The 14,769-nt window shown below is 35.5% G+C and overlaps 1 protein-coding gene across 3 annotated transcripts in view; it reads right to left on the bottom strand.

Moving 5' to 3' along the window:
- Positions 1–282: 282 nt before the first annotated feature.
- LOC123534659 (galactosylceramide sulfotransferase-like) overlaps positions 283–14,769 on the bottom strand; it is a 29,948-nt gene continuing 15,461 nt past the window's right edge. The window contains exons 3-4 of one of the 3 annotated variants that reach the window (XM_053519926.1): positions 2,253–2,320; positions 283–1,477 (exon numbers count right to left, since the gene is read on the bottom strand). In XM_053519926.1, the coding sequence (XP_053375901.1) occupies positions 379–1,477; positions 2,253–2,299 (1,146 nt within the window). In that variant the 5' untranslated portion in view covers positions 2,300–2,320 and the 3' untranslated portion in view covers positions 283–378. Of the gene's footprint in view, positions 1,478–2,252; positions 2,321–11,906; positions 12,952–14,769 lie in introns of those variants that run through there. The other 2 variants (XM_053519927.1, XM_053519928.1) reach the window with 2 other exon arrangements.

Below are 14,769 nucleotides of genomic sequence, written 5' to 3' on the forward strand. Positions count from 1 at the left end.
TTTAGAAGTTTCCAGTCTTGCTTGATCATTCTTCACCTTTACCTTGCTAAATTTCTATAATTAACTTGTGCATCTTTCAAATTGAACAGTGCAGAAGTAGGCCTACCAATAACAGTTAAAAGGGGTGCTTACAAAAAAGATAATGAGCGAATCGTGAATAGTGCAGATCTTGATCAGTCGTGTCCAGCACGATAAGGGTTAAGTAATTTCACAGGAAGGTTTCTTCAATAACCCTCTACCAAACTTGTTCAAGTCAAATTGGTTCAGGCTTTGGCGGTCAAGGTTCAGGTATAGTCTTGGCTATATGGGGCATGAAATGCTGCAGGAATGCGTTCCTGAAATGTAAAGGTTAAGATAGGTAAGTTATCACGTTTTATTTCATGAATTTCGATATTTTGAGCGAAGTTTTGATAAAAATGCTAATTCTTTTGTCTTCATCCGTTTGCATTCTGACTTCATAACTTGAAACTTTTCATCCCATGTTGACTGTTGAATTGTCAATACCGTATTTTCTGTTTGATTGTTCTTCAAGCAAAATCCACTAACTTCATTCAATACAGTTTTGAAAAATGCGACTTCATCATAAAAATCATCATCCATTTGCTTTAATTTTATTTCAAACACATCAGAAAAATATTCATATATTTCAAAGTCTAAGAAATTGGTGTTTCTAAATTTTGCCCTTTCCGTAGCGCTCAAGATAACAGGATTGTGTTCATATGAGTTAGTTTTCAAATATATTATGTCAATAACTGACCATTTAAGAACTCTTTTCATCATGACTAGAGATTCGTCGAACTTTTCCATTATCAAAACAAGTAAAAACTGTGAATTTAACTGATCCAGGTACCACTTAATTTGTAACTGCATGATACCACGTTCAAAACCAAAGTCTTCGCCCATCGTGTTTCTAGTGTGAGAGAAAAACCCAGGATCATATTTGTCTTGAAAATTAACAAGATTGTGTATAAAATTAGATTGCGGTATTCTTTTCAAGTATTTGACACCGAAAACATCACGGTAATAATATGCTGAACTTATCATTCTGCTCACCGGTTCACGAACAATTCCGATGTATACCGAATCAGCCGGAAGTAGATTGTCAAACAACTGCCTCCGGTATACAGTATGACATGCAAATATGTCATAATGTTCACCAGCTTTCAGGGGGATTTGCTGCGCCGCTGAATGGAGATAGTTTCCCGACTTTGGAAGAAGAATCTTCAAATTGTGTCTCAATCCAAATCTAAAAAACAAATTTTGCATAGTTGTTGATCCTGCCTTGTGTACTTTTAAAAATGCTACATGAGATGTAAAATTTCTACGTGCTCTAATTACATTAACAGTACTTTGAACACTTCTGGTTTCAGGTAAGATTGAACATCTATGGCTTTCGGGTACCAAGTCTGGAAGTTCATAACCTAGATAATCAGCAGTGAAGGTGATGCAGGCCAAAACGATGACGAAGAAAGAAATCCTGAAACAGAATAAGACGGAAATAAAATAATTATCTATTCGTTAAAGTGGTAATTGTTCCTGCATATTTTATATACAAAGTTTGACATCAGTTTCTAACCAATATACACACGCCTAAGTGAATGACTGTAGACACCCCTTGCCATAGGGAGTAGAACCTGCACAGGTTAGGATTCATGTGTTCCTAGACTATATTTTAAATTCCTCGAGTTTTTGCTGATTTTCAACAGCAAATCTTTTTTTCAGATTTGTCATTCCTTACATACACAATAAAAAATGATAATAAGAGTAGTTCGAAGAATAAATTAAAACAATTGCGAGAAATAACTGAGTCATTTTAGCTTCCAGAAGGTCAGTAGGTCTGTCAAGACGCTGGCCCGGGTTTGAAATAGTGTCGATATGAGTATATTGTCCATCCAGCATAAGAGCTGGATTCTGAAAAAGCCGCAATAATATTGACCTACATCGTGTCAGTGAGAAAAATCATCACAAGGGTATAACAGTGATGTCAACTTATTTGATAACCACTATCACAAATAGCCTGTGAGGTACATGTGATAAAACTTTTTTTTCCCTTCCAGATTCGGTAGATATCACTTTTCTGGGAAGGACAAATCATCATATCGGCATCACTAAAAGGCTGATCATGGTCTGTACTGGTCGCAAAGGCAGAATTACTTGCCACCGGCAGGCTAAAGGTTAAAAATCAGTTTCCAGTAATCTCAAACTATTCACCGAACCAGGTAATTACATGGTTAAAGAAATTAAAGACTTACCAGAATACGACCTTTGGCGCAGATTTGAATCTGTTCTTATGTTTCATTTTTTTACTTCTTTAATTATCCTAAAAATATAAATTATATGAACGTGATATTTATAAAGAGAGAGTTTGCTTTAAAAAGGGCATTAAGGCTGTAAATTTACAATAAACATGTGCTGCCAGTTGAGATGATATCAGGAATGGAAAAACTGACATCATATTACTAGCCCATAGTCTTTGACAAAGTAAAACCCTGGTGACCGAACTGTCAAATATTCGACACACTGAAGGCGATATTCATTTATGAATCTCACTGCATTTAACTAAAATGATCTTGTTTGAATGTCAGTTGTAATCAAAATATTCTCAAGACAAAAATTAATACTTAGTTTTGTTATCTTTAAGTGTTTGAAACAGATATACATGTATTTTTTATTAACAAGATTTTACTGCAGGCTCATCACGGTCTGCACTGTTCGCTATTCTGTCAGTAAATTTTCAGCGAGCACCCTTTTAAATAGTAAGTGTTGCTGCCCAAATTGAATGATGGACCAGTCCATTTTACAAATTTAGCAGGGTAAGGGTTAAGAAAGACAGCGGCGATGACAACATTCCCGCAACATTTACGCTACCGGCATAACGGCAATCAGGCATTATCCAAGATTTTCCGAATAAATGACGTTATGCTGTCACTTCCGGTTAATCAAACCTGTAGAACGACCTTAAGAGTGTTGTCCTCAGAGTAAGATTTTATTCATTTCAAATTCAAAGATACCAATTAATCAAGCTATGGAAAACAAAAATCGCCAGTGTTGGTCACAAAACACAAAATAGATTCTACCCTTAGATAAAGTAATACTTGTTGTTCGAAACGGTTTTTGGTTTTTGTTGTTGTTGTTGTTGTTTTTGTAGAAAAAATGTATAAATTTTATATAAAAAAGATGTGGATACAAGTACATTTACATGCTTGCGTTTAAGAATATATCCAACTCATTCTGTAAGCTTGCTGTTTATTGGTTTAAATAGGTTACGTAACGTCAATGTTGCTCTATAGATACAAGTCAAGTCAAAATATTCATTTGCATAAATATATATACATGTTTTTTCCAAAACACAGTTTTTGGAGGTCGAATTTAACCTGGTTTGGGCATTAAAAGTACAAAACAAAATGGTAAAACCTTTAATGTCATTATTACTGTAAGGCGATTTATACGCTGCAGTGGGCTTAAGATGGCATAAATCATGGCTGTAGCTTAAAACTTCGTTCTTTCGTCCCTTATGGTATCGGTTATTGCACCCACATGATTATTTTACTGTAGATGAAACACAATAATTTGATTTTATCCTGTAACAACAATGGTTGCAAACTAATTTAGTATTTTTGTTACGCTGAACTTAATCTCTTATCGCATTGCAGTAGCAGAGCCACGGGCTTGAACAAACCAATTACTTAAGAAATAATATATCTCATTTAGTGATTTGTCTCTGAATAAATCATTGTTTGGAGTTCAGATGCGAAGGAATTAGAATCTAGCTATATTACGAGGGCGCAGCCCGAGTGATATAATAATACGCATCTGAACGACAAACATTTTATTCAAGAGCAAATCACTACATGAGATATATTATTTCGATTCTAACAAGTTACCTGCGACTTTAAAGTACATCCTTGACGACATTCGTTAAATATTTGCCCGTTTTCAATTTGTTTCTTTTCCAGCGCGCCGCTATGCCGTTTGACGCTATGACGTAATAATTGTGACGTCAGAACAGTGAATTGTTGTATAATAATTCACTGTTTTCAGCCTTCTTTGTTTAATAGAAAAATGAATCGGGTCGTGTTAGAATGAGCTTTTATTCCGTGACGCACTTTATAATTAATCACACTACCATTTGCTATCAGCAATTCACTGTTCTGACGTCACAATCGTTACGCCATGGCGTCAAACGGCATAGCGGCGCGCTGAAAAAGAAACCAATTGAAAACGGGCAAATATTTAATGAATGACGTCAAGGATGTACTTTAAAGTTTGCAAATGAAATCTAAAAAAAGATATGATCGGATAGAGGATTCAAACCCACGACCCCAAGTTTGGTAGCTGAACGCTTCGTCCGCACAGTTATCCATGCAACATTAATTATTGTTTTTAAATAGTTTTATCGTTACTTCAGACGCAGAGAAGCACATGGAACAGGTGGTCAATACTAACGGACAATACCACGGTAATTTAAAACTGGTATTTAGGAGGTGTTATTTCCATACAGTTGAATATAATAGTGTTATTAATATAGAAGTTCGATCTGGGATGCTGTATTCGGCTAGAGTGGAATTTGCTAGATTGGATCTTACCAGGCGCGCAAGTGTCCAGTACCAGGCGCGCAAGTGTCCAGTGTGATCCGCCCTTTGACCCGCTAAATCGTAAAATGGTTTATCGTTTATTAAATATATCAGAATATAAATTTAATCTTTTATTATCATATCGATATTACACATACAACATATTAAAATTATATATATTATTGTAAAAAATCCGATTCCAAAATGACAGCAATTGTAAACACAAGATGCTTTCAAAATTTAATGTTTGTGCATTTGAAACTATCAAGATAATTTTGTTAGCATTAGAAAGTTTAATGTTCAGGAAAAAAATAATATGAAACGTTAATTGTTGTAAAGTAATTTTTAAGGGAAAATTTAACGTTCAGTTTTGGCTAAAAATGAGATTTCGAAATTCAAGAACTTCGTATTTTCACCTCTGGATAATTTTCATTGTATTCGCGAATGCACTCATTTTACCTTTGGCCTTATTATACCCTTAGGGATAAACCCAGAAGAAGATGGTGCCCTTCAAATTCTACGAGTAACGAAGCATCAACATGCCATCTTATGTATATTTGCATATATAATATGTACACGTGTGTTGGAACTAGAGATTAGACCCGTGCTTACTTTTTTGGAGGGATGCGGGAGGATGAACGTAATTATGCATTATTGGAGCTATCTAACTACTTTCCTAACTGTTTACTTGATTGCTGTCGCTAATTATATCAAGTAGTCGAAACTTCCCCGCATGGAACAGAGGCAGATGACTACGGTGTTCCGTTTGGACAATCGTGACTTTTTATTTAATACTAAACCGCGATGCACGATGGTACGATGACGAAATGCGATGGTGCGATGACACGATGATGAAACAACGATGGTACGATGGTGAAAACGCGATGGCACGATGATGAAATCGCGATGGTGCGATGGTACGATGGTGAAATGTCGATGTAATATCGCGTTTTCATCATCGTACCTTCGCGTTTTCACCATCGTACCATCGTGCCTTCGCGTTTTCATCATCGTACCATCGTGCCATCGCGTTTTCACCATCGTTCCATCGCGTTATCATCACCGTACCATCGCGTTTTCACCATCGTGCCATCGCGTTATAATCATCGTACCATCGTGGTTTCACCATCGTACCATCGCGTTTTCACCATCGTGCCATCGCGTTATCATCATCGTACCATCGTGGTTTCACCATCGTACCATCGCGTTTTCACCTTCGTACCATCGCCTTCCGGTTAGAAATACGTAGTCCCATACACTTGTTTTTTTTGTCAACAATAGATGAATGTATCTCAGTGTATTTTGTGAGAAGAAATTTACCATTTAGATTCTGCTGTTTCGCAAAATATTTTACAAAATGTTAAGTGCTCCGTTCATTGAAACTGTAAAATCATCGAAGCCACGTCCTTTGTATTTTATGTATACATGAAAGTAAATAAAACGCTGGGTGTAATAGTCACATGGTATTATTCAAACTCAGCTTATTCTTGATATGATGTAGAAGGTACATAGTGCAATGTGAAAATGAGATTGTATCAAGCCTGGACTTTACTGACACATATACTGTACCACTGCGCATGACCACCGGAAGGCGATGGTACGATGGTGAAAATGCGATGGTACGATGGTGATAACGCGATGGTACGATGATGAAAACGCGATGACACGATGGTGAAAACGCGATGGTACGATGATGAAAACGCGATGGTACGATGTTACGATGGTGAAAACGCGATGGTACGATGATGAAAACGCGATATTACATCGACATTTCACCATCGTACCATCGCACCATCGCGATTTCATCATCGTGCCATCGCGTTTTCACCATCGTACCATCGTTGTTTCATCATCGTGCCATCGCGCCATCGCGTTTTCGTCATCGTACCATCGTGCATCGCGGTTTAGTATTAAATAAAAAGTCACGATTGTCCAAACGGAACACCGTAGATGACAGATTAGGTTAGACTCTTTGACTCTGATCACATGCCACGGAGAATACCTATCCGACCCAGTAGCCGAATGTTCCGTTTACGACCCAGGTACCTGCTCTGTTGAGTTGGACAGGTGGTCTATAGTTTTGCAATTAAATTTAGACATTTCATATGCATAATGTATTAATTACCCTTTCTATATAATTCACGACTTCGAAATAAAATCCAACAGAAATATATATATCATACCGAATTGTACACTAAATTTAAACCTTAGCACTACATACTTGTTTTCTAGTATTTTTTAATCCAAAGGATTATGGGCTGAAGATTTTCAATACTATGCAGTTAATACGCACACACAGTAAGGGTGCGACAGAGCGTTAGTGTCAGAGCGTGCTGTGCATTTTAAAAATCCTTAACGTGAAAATTCGACTTACTTAATCAAAATTTCGACTTGGGTGATTCGAAATTTCAACCTATGTTACTCGAAATTTCGGCTCTCTAATTCGAAATTTCGAATTTTGGTTTAAAGATAAAAAGACGTAAAAATATAGATCTTGGCCGAGATCAGGTACCTTAAGTAGAATAAGGGTTGAAATTGTTTTTAAGTACCTTAACCCTTACCATGCTGGACACATCCCCGCAGTCTGGTCAGGATCCATGCTGTTCGCTAACAGTTTCTCTAATTGCAATAGGCTTTGAAAGCGAACAGCATGGATCCTGACCAGGCTGCGCAGATGCGCAGTATGGTCTGGATCCATGTAGGTCGCAAAGCCACTATGTTGATTTTCTCGTTGCTCGCCTCATTTATATTAATCTACATCAGTGGAATAGAATTAATGTCATGACTATTTGAAATAGTGAAAATATCATTTTTGTTTTCCACTGTTAAGACCTGCACGAACATAAAGATATAGATCTCCGTGCCATCGTAATAAAATGTAAAAGAAATTTTGAAACAATATTATTTTTCGATATACATACATGACGTCATGGCGCAATGCAAGGGTTATAATTGGGTTTACACATACACAAAATAAAATGAAAATTGTTTTGTTTCAATAACAGGGCGATTACAGGTCGATATATATTTCAGTCGTGAACAGCATAATTTATACATTATACTTACAAAAAAGTATGGATATATTAGATACCTATACGGACATAAATATATACATTTCATTGTAATAAAATGTCAAACAAATTTGGAAACTTCATAGAACTATCTGACAGTTTTTAACATAGTAACCTTGACGCCACGACATTAAAATGCACAAAATTAAAAGATAATTGGTTTGTTTCAGTGTAAGTGTGGTACATTTTTTTTCACTCATGAACTCCGTAATGAATGCGCCACTCGTCAAAATATTGCTTTATGATGTTCACTGATCTTACACTGAAACATACAAATATCCTGTACTAGATCTACTATCAACTCTAAATCTGTGCTGAAAGTACCTTATCAGTTAATTATCAAAGGGCTTGATATGGTTTTCTATACAAATGAAAAACATTAAATTCAATATAAATCGATAAAAGACCCTATTAATACATCTAGAAATATATATTTGAACGTCGTAGTGAAAATAACGTTACATTTCTAATTGTGACGACATTGATGACGTCATTTATATGTGAACTACTGTATAATTATAACGGTAGGAAAATCATGATTTTTGCTGTAAAATCAAGAAATAAACAAAACCCGCATTGGATAAACTTTACTATTTTTGTCTTTTAGAAGAAAGAATTAGATCTACCTTAATGAATTTATAAGAAACAGGTGTTTTTTATCCGATAATTCCAGACCCTAGATAGATCTATATATATATATGTAAAATGACTAGATCTGTTATAAGTATTTTGAGGAGTATTTTTTAAACTTATGTTTTTCTATTTGCAAAAAGTAATTGTAATATTATTTTCGAAATAAATATGAGCCGCGCCACGAGAAAACCAACATTTGCATTTGCGACCAGCATGGATCCAGACCAGCCTGCGCATCCGCATTACAACAGGCCTTGAAGCGAACATCATGGATCCTGACCAGACTGTGCGGATGCGCAGGGTGGTCTGGATCCATGCTAGTCGCAAATGCACTATGTTGGTTTTCTCATGGTGTGGCTCAAATATATTTGAACTAAACGTAACTTAATCAAGATTGAAAAACGTTGAAAGTGATAACTTTAGACCTACTTATTTTGTGCCGCTTTCAGATCAACATTAATTAGAAAATATATGCATTGGTCTCCGTAGGTTGCTAGTTAGATCGATGTTCACAAAACATTTTTGTACTTAGGACTTCATGCATTTAAACGTTTATAAAACCGATATTCACGAATACTGTAAACCGCAATGAGTCCCATTAAACAGTTAAGATCTATAATGTTGTAAGGTATCATTGAGGTATAATTGATCTCAATGAAACGGTGGAAATTTCAAACATTACAGATGTACATACTTTTGATAAAAATTCAGTAAACGTTGACTTATCTGAAAGAAAAATGTTGACGGTCTTAATACTTGACTTTTACGAACGTTGGTGAAATAACATAGAGGGCCTTGCATGTCTAATTGAATGAATTGATTAACATAATAAAACTGATGACCAGTGACGAGCATTTTATAATTTTTATTTATCAAATTTAATACATTTAATGCCACTGCTTCTTTCTCTATAGGCGAATCTTTCTCTTTAAAACTCCCAGCATATTCATTTGCGAGTTGAAAAAAAAATATGAAAACGATTCTTTGGAAGCATGTAATCACGCAACCAAGAAAATATTAGCCGACTCGTTTTGATTGAGTCTGTTCATGAAGGGTAATAAAATGTACAATACCCCTGACGCTTCTAGCAACGGCTAAATTTTGTGTAAAGTGTAATGTTCTGTTCTGACCCATCAGACGCTTATTGAAATAAAAAAAAAACATAGTATTTGTGTGGTTAGAATTGAGTATTAAATATGTTTCAATAAATTTATCAGTTAATGAAATACAGGCAGTCGTTCGGATGTTTATACACGTAATTAAGTTAAAGTTAATTATTAAGCATCCGAACTCTTACCTATATTTTTTTGACGGACATATTTATTATTTCTTAATATATAGGACATATTTTGTATTAATTATTCATAACGTTGAAAATTTAACTTCTTCCTTGTTAACTTTATAGTGTGATGTTATTTCTAATTCTGAAATACCATACTGATTTTGTGCAGTTTCAGGACTAAATTTATTGAACTCATTCAATAAAGGAGTATTATGCTCACCCGAATTGAATTGTTTACAGAACTGAAACTACACTCATATACAAATATACAAAATATTGGCTATATATGTTACTGCCCATCCTAACATGAACGAAATACAGTTGAAACGGCGCTTTACCGCCCCCCCCCCCCCCCCACCCCCAAAAAAAATAAACAACAAAAAAACAACAAACAAACAAACAAAAAACATGTTTTATGCTCATGTTGATTAAGACCATTTGCGGTCAAACTAAAAATTGTTTTTCACAAAAAAATATGTCTTCAACAATTTATCACGCAGAAATTGCAAAATGACACAAATTAAGGGCCATTACTCCAGGGAAAATTACTGAAACATAAAATTCAAAGGCTTGGCAGTGGTAACTTCTGAGAAGTTTGGTGGAATTCCGACCAGTGGTATAGGAGAAGTAGCCAAGATCAAAGAATTTGATAAATCAAGGATCATGACTCTGCTTAAAATAATTTAATCAGAAAATGACGTTAATATGCACAACTACGGTTCACACTAATCACTCGTGAGATTTCGTGAAATTCAGCCTTACTGTAAACAGCAAGCAGTATAACCATTGTAAATCAAGGGCCATAACTCTGCTGACAATCACTGAACAATATGTAGGGGTTTAACTAAGGTTGGTACTGATAACTTCTGTAAGGTTTGGTGGAAAAGTGCCCAGTTGTGTTGGAGAAGTTGCCAAATATCATAAAATTTGACAAATAAAGGGAAATAACTCCCCTTAAAACACGGAACCGGAACTTGCCGATAATATGAATATTAAGACTTTGCACTGATCACTCCTATAAGGAACGATGGTAATCCGCCGTATTATATAAGAGAAGTTGCGAAAACGTCATAAGATAAGGCGAATCAAGTGTCATAGCTCTGCTGAAAAACACCAAAACGGACCTTGCCCACGATATTCACAACTAATCTTGGCAATGATCTGTCTTGTGAAGTTTTGGTGGTGTCGGAGTAGTTGCCTGGACAAGGTAAAATACAACAAAATAAGGGTAATAACTCCACTGAAAATCACTGAACCGGAACATGCCGATATTATGCCAATGAGGCTTGACACCGATCATTCCTGTAAGTAATGTTGAAAATCAGCCCAATGATATAAAAGAAGTAGCCAAAGCATTGTACAATTTGACGAATCAATGGCCATAACTCAGCTGAAAATCATAGAACCATAAAATGCCGATAATATGCACAATTAGGCTTGACACTGATTACTCCTGTAAGGTTTGGTGGAAATCTGCCCAATATTATAAGGGAAATGTCCGAAAAATCATGAAATTTGATTAAACAAGGGCCATAACTCCGCTGAATCATCAAACCAAAAAATGCTAACGATATGCACAACTAGGCTTGGCAATGATAACTCTTGCGAAGTTTGATGTAAAACTGTTTAGTGGTGTCGGAAGAGTTGCGTGGACAACCTTTGTGACAGACAGACGGACGGACGGGCAGCACAAAATCAATATGTCTTCCCCACTTCATGTTGGAGACATAATTCCTTGAGGCAAATGTTTCATGTGTAGTTGTAACCTCTCTGTGAGCAGCAAACTAGTGTCTGCGTTTATTGTTTCTTGTTGCAAACATGACATAGGGAACGTTTACTTCCCTTCGTTCCAATGGATGAATCCAATCTTTATGTGTGCTTTTAGCCTACCATTTGCCGTAAAATGCTTAGGGCACTGGCTTTTCTTGCAAGAAAAAAAAAAAGAAAATGACATTGATAAAAACAAGTGGGATTGAAAAAGGACGATTTGCCTATTTAATGTGGAAGAGCAACTCATTTACCGGGTTCGCAACCCAATTCTTGGTCACTTTTAAAAAAAAAAATCCCCATAAGCAGGATTTGAAGCAAATAAATGTGATATTCGCTACTGTATTATTGAGTTGTTGTGATATCAAGGCCGAATCATAAATTATAAAGCTGACATTTCACACGTATGATATCTTATCATATTTGTGTCGAATAGCATTTTGCTTTTTTCGACTGTGCCATACTGAGACAAGTTTACTTACCTCAGTGTCGGCTTTTCTTACGGGCAACACCAGCACTGGACGTCGTGCAACCCATTTTAAGCGCATTCCCAGCGGGAATTGGACTGCGCGTTTACCACCCGTGCAGAGACTAAATATTTAGCTCAAACTAATATCTCAAATAAAAACAAATATCTAAACTGTTTCTGATGTGAAAATAAGTTTTATTCGATATAGTGCCGCTTTATTCTGCAAGTTCTGGAGGAATTATTATGCATTCTTCAAAAATAAACAATCAACAGCTAAAGGTTTTGCTGTTATATTTCACAGGAATAAATATGATCTTTATATAAAATGTCTTTGCCAAAGCGAGAACTATTTTTGTCATGCCTTTGCGACAATAGCAGACCAAAATCAACCTGCACGCCCTTGCAGGCTGATCTTGATATGTACTGTTCGCTATTCAGTCAGTAAATTGTGAGGGAACACCCTTTGAATAGTAAGTGGTATTGCCCAAATTTAATGATGGACTAATCCATTTTAAAAATTTAGCAGGATGAAGATTAAATTCATAGTGAGAAAAAAAGATGTTACGTTGTTTACAGAGACTTTGTCAAGGATGTCATTTCTGAATATAAAAAGTGTAAGTAAAGTAATATAAGTCAAAAATAAATTCAAATATTCATACAATATAAAAGTCTGTGGGTGTTTAATACTGCTACTGCTAATATAAAGTACATATAAAGTACATCATGTGAGTTTATTCATCTATTTGTTAATCAGAATTCCACTAAATGTGTTCATTCTATATCTGTCTTCATATAACCTATGTGCAGAACTATGTCCTGTGGTACATTTCACCCATATCTGTTCTCCTGATTTCACTCTAACTACTGCTCCTACCGAACTACAGATGTTGTAGGCTTGATCGTAATTTGTTGCTGCCGCAACAACCTTCCCTGCCAGTGACAAGCCAACGACAGAATATTTTCCAGAACTTGAACAAACATGGACAGTGAACTGGTACAATCCTCCGACAGGGGCACTGAAGATCCCTGTGGACGTGTCGTATCCAGAACCCTCATTTGTAATGATTGTATCAAATACAATGATCTTGTCAGTCACATCAAGGGCCAGATCCGTCACGTGGTGTGCATGAAATGCGACGGAAGGCTTTGCCATCTCTTTTGCACATAAAATTACAACAATTATATTATAACAATATGGTTTACATATATAATAGTTTATTGATATCTAAGTCCGTATTGGACGTCAATAAAATGAAGTAGTTTTAATGGTATTTAGAGCATGCATGACCTAACACGATTTTTTGTCCTGTTAAAAAGTTTATTGTTCCTTCTCTTCTCTTGAGAAGGAACATTATGGTTCAGTAAGCCACACTTAACTGAGCTACTGATATCGAAAGCTGTTGTCATTACAAGCTGGCCATTTAAACTCCTTGACCTTAGAAATAACCTCTGACGTTAAACTATTCTTTCCTAATTGAGGCGACTCTCTGACTGAACGCGTTCCGTGGATTACATATTACTAAACACGAAGACGATTGATTGATTCTTTTATTTCCTCCATTCTTGAATAACATAACATATGTACATTCAGTCGACCAGATTGACATATATCAGTAAATTTAAATGTAAACAACTAAACAGTATCGTTACCTTCAAATGCGTGGTTAATATGTGAAAAGAAACCCCATTGCGACCCTCTAATTATGCGCAACAAATTCACGCTTCGAATCGTAATGGATTGACCGGGTCAATGTCTTATTGCCGTATTTACTCTACTGAAAGTGGTAACAGATTTAATTTGTTGTTGGATTTACGATTTATGTTAAATAACTAGCGTAAATACTTACTTGACAATTTTTGGCAGTATAAAACAGACATTGTAACCAAATTTTTACAAGATGATCATTTTATATTTATATAGATGTGCCCTAGAAGGAACTTTTGGTATGCTTTAACTTGTTTACACTTAAATTTAAGCAAAAATGGGCACATTTGTAAAAAATTCAAGTCAGTAGAGATGAATTTGCGAAGTCTTTACATATTCAAGTAATAATGATTCTAAGCACAATATGATAATTTTGAAATATCTTACTTTCCAGTATTTTTTTTATTAGCTAATCACAACGGACAATAAAAATGACGTCAAGCAAAAAGGAAGAACGCGTAAATTGAGCACCTAACTGTATCGTACATTATGTATGATTTTTCAGGATCCAATGCGTGCGTGTAATAGATATTGTCATATATATGTACTTTTCTTCTCTTGATTTTTAAATGTTGAATCATTAAAGTATTTGGTGGATACGTATGTTTATTGTTCCTTCTCTTGAGAAGGAACATTATCGTTTGGTAAGTCACACTTGACTGAGCTACTGATATCGAAAGCTGTTGTCATTACAAGCTGGCCAGTCAAACTCCGTGACCTTAGAAATAACCTCTGACGTTAAAACTATTCTTTCCTAAATGAGGCGACTCTCTGACTGAACGCGTCCATGGATTACATATTACTAAACCCGAGGATGGTTGACTGATTCTTTTATTTCCTCAATTCTTGAAGAACATAACATATGTACAAACAGATAGACATATATCAGCAAATTTACATGTAAACAGCTAAATATTATCGTTACCTTCAAATGCATGGTTAATATGTGAAAACAAACCCCATTGCGACCCTCTAATTATGTGCAACAAAGTCACGCATCGAATCATAACGGATTGACCGGGTCAATGTCTTATTGCCGTATTTACTCAACTGAAAGTGGTAACAGATTTAATTTGTTGTTGGATTTAACAATTTATGTTAAATAATAACTAGCGTAAATACCTACTTGACATATTTTGGCAGTATAAAACAGACATTGCAACCAAAATTTTACAAGATGATCATTATATATTTATATAAATGTGTCCTAGAAGGAACTTTTGCTATGCTTTAACTTGTTATAATAGTGTTCTAAGATCTTGTTTAAT

The sequence above is a fragment of the Mercenaria mercenaria genome, chromosome 12 (assembly GCF_021730395.1).
Source record: "Mercenaria mercenaria strain notata chromosome 12, MADL_Memer_1, whole genome shotgun sequence".
NCBI lineage: Eukaryota > Metazoa > Mollusca > Bivalvia > Venerida > Veneridae > Mercenaria > Mercenaria mercenaria.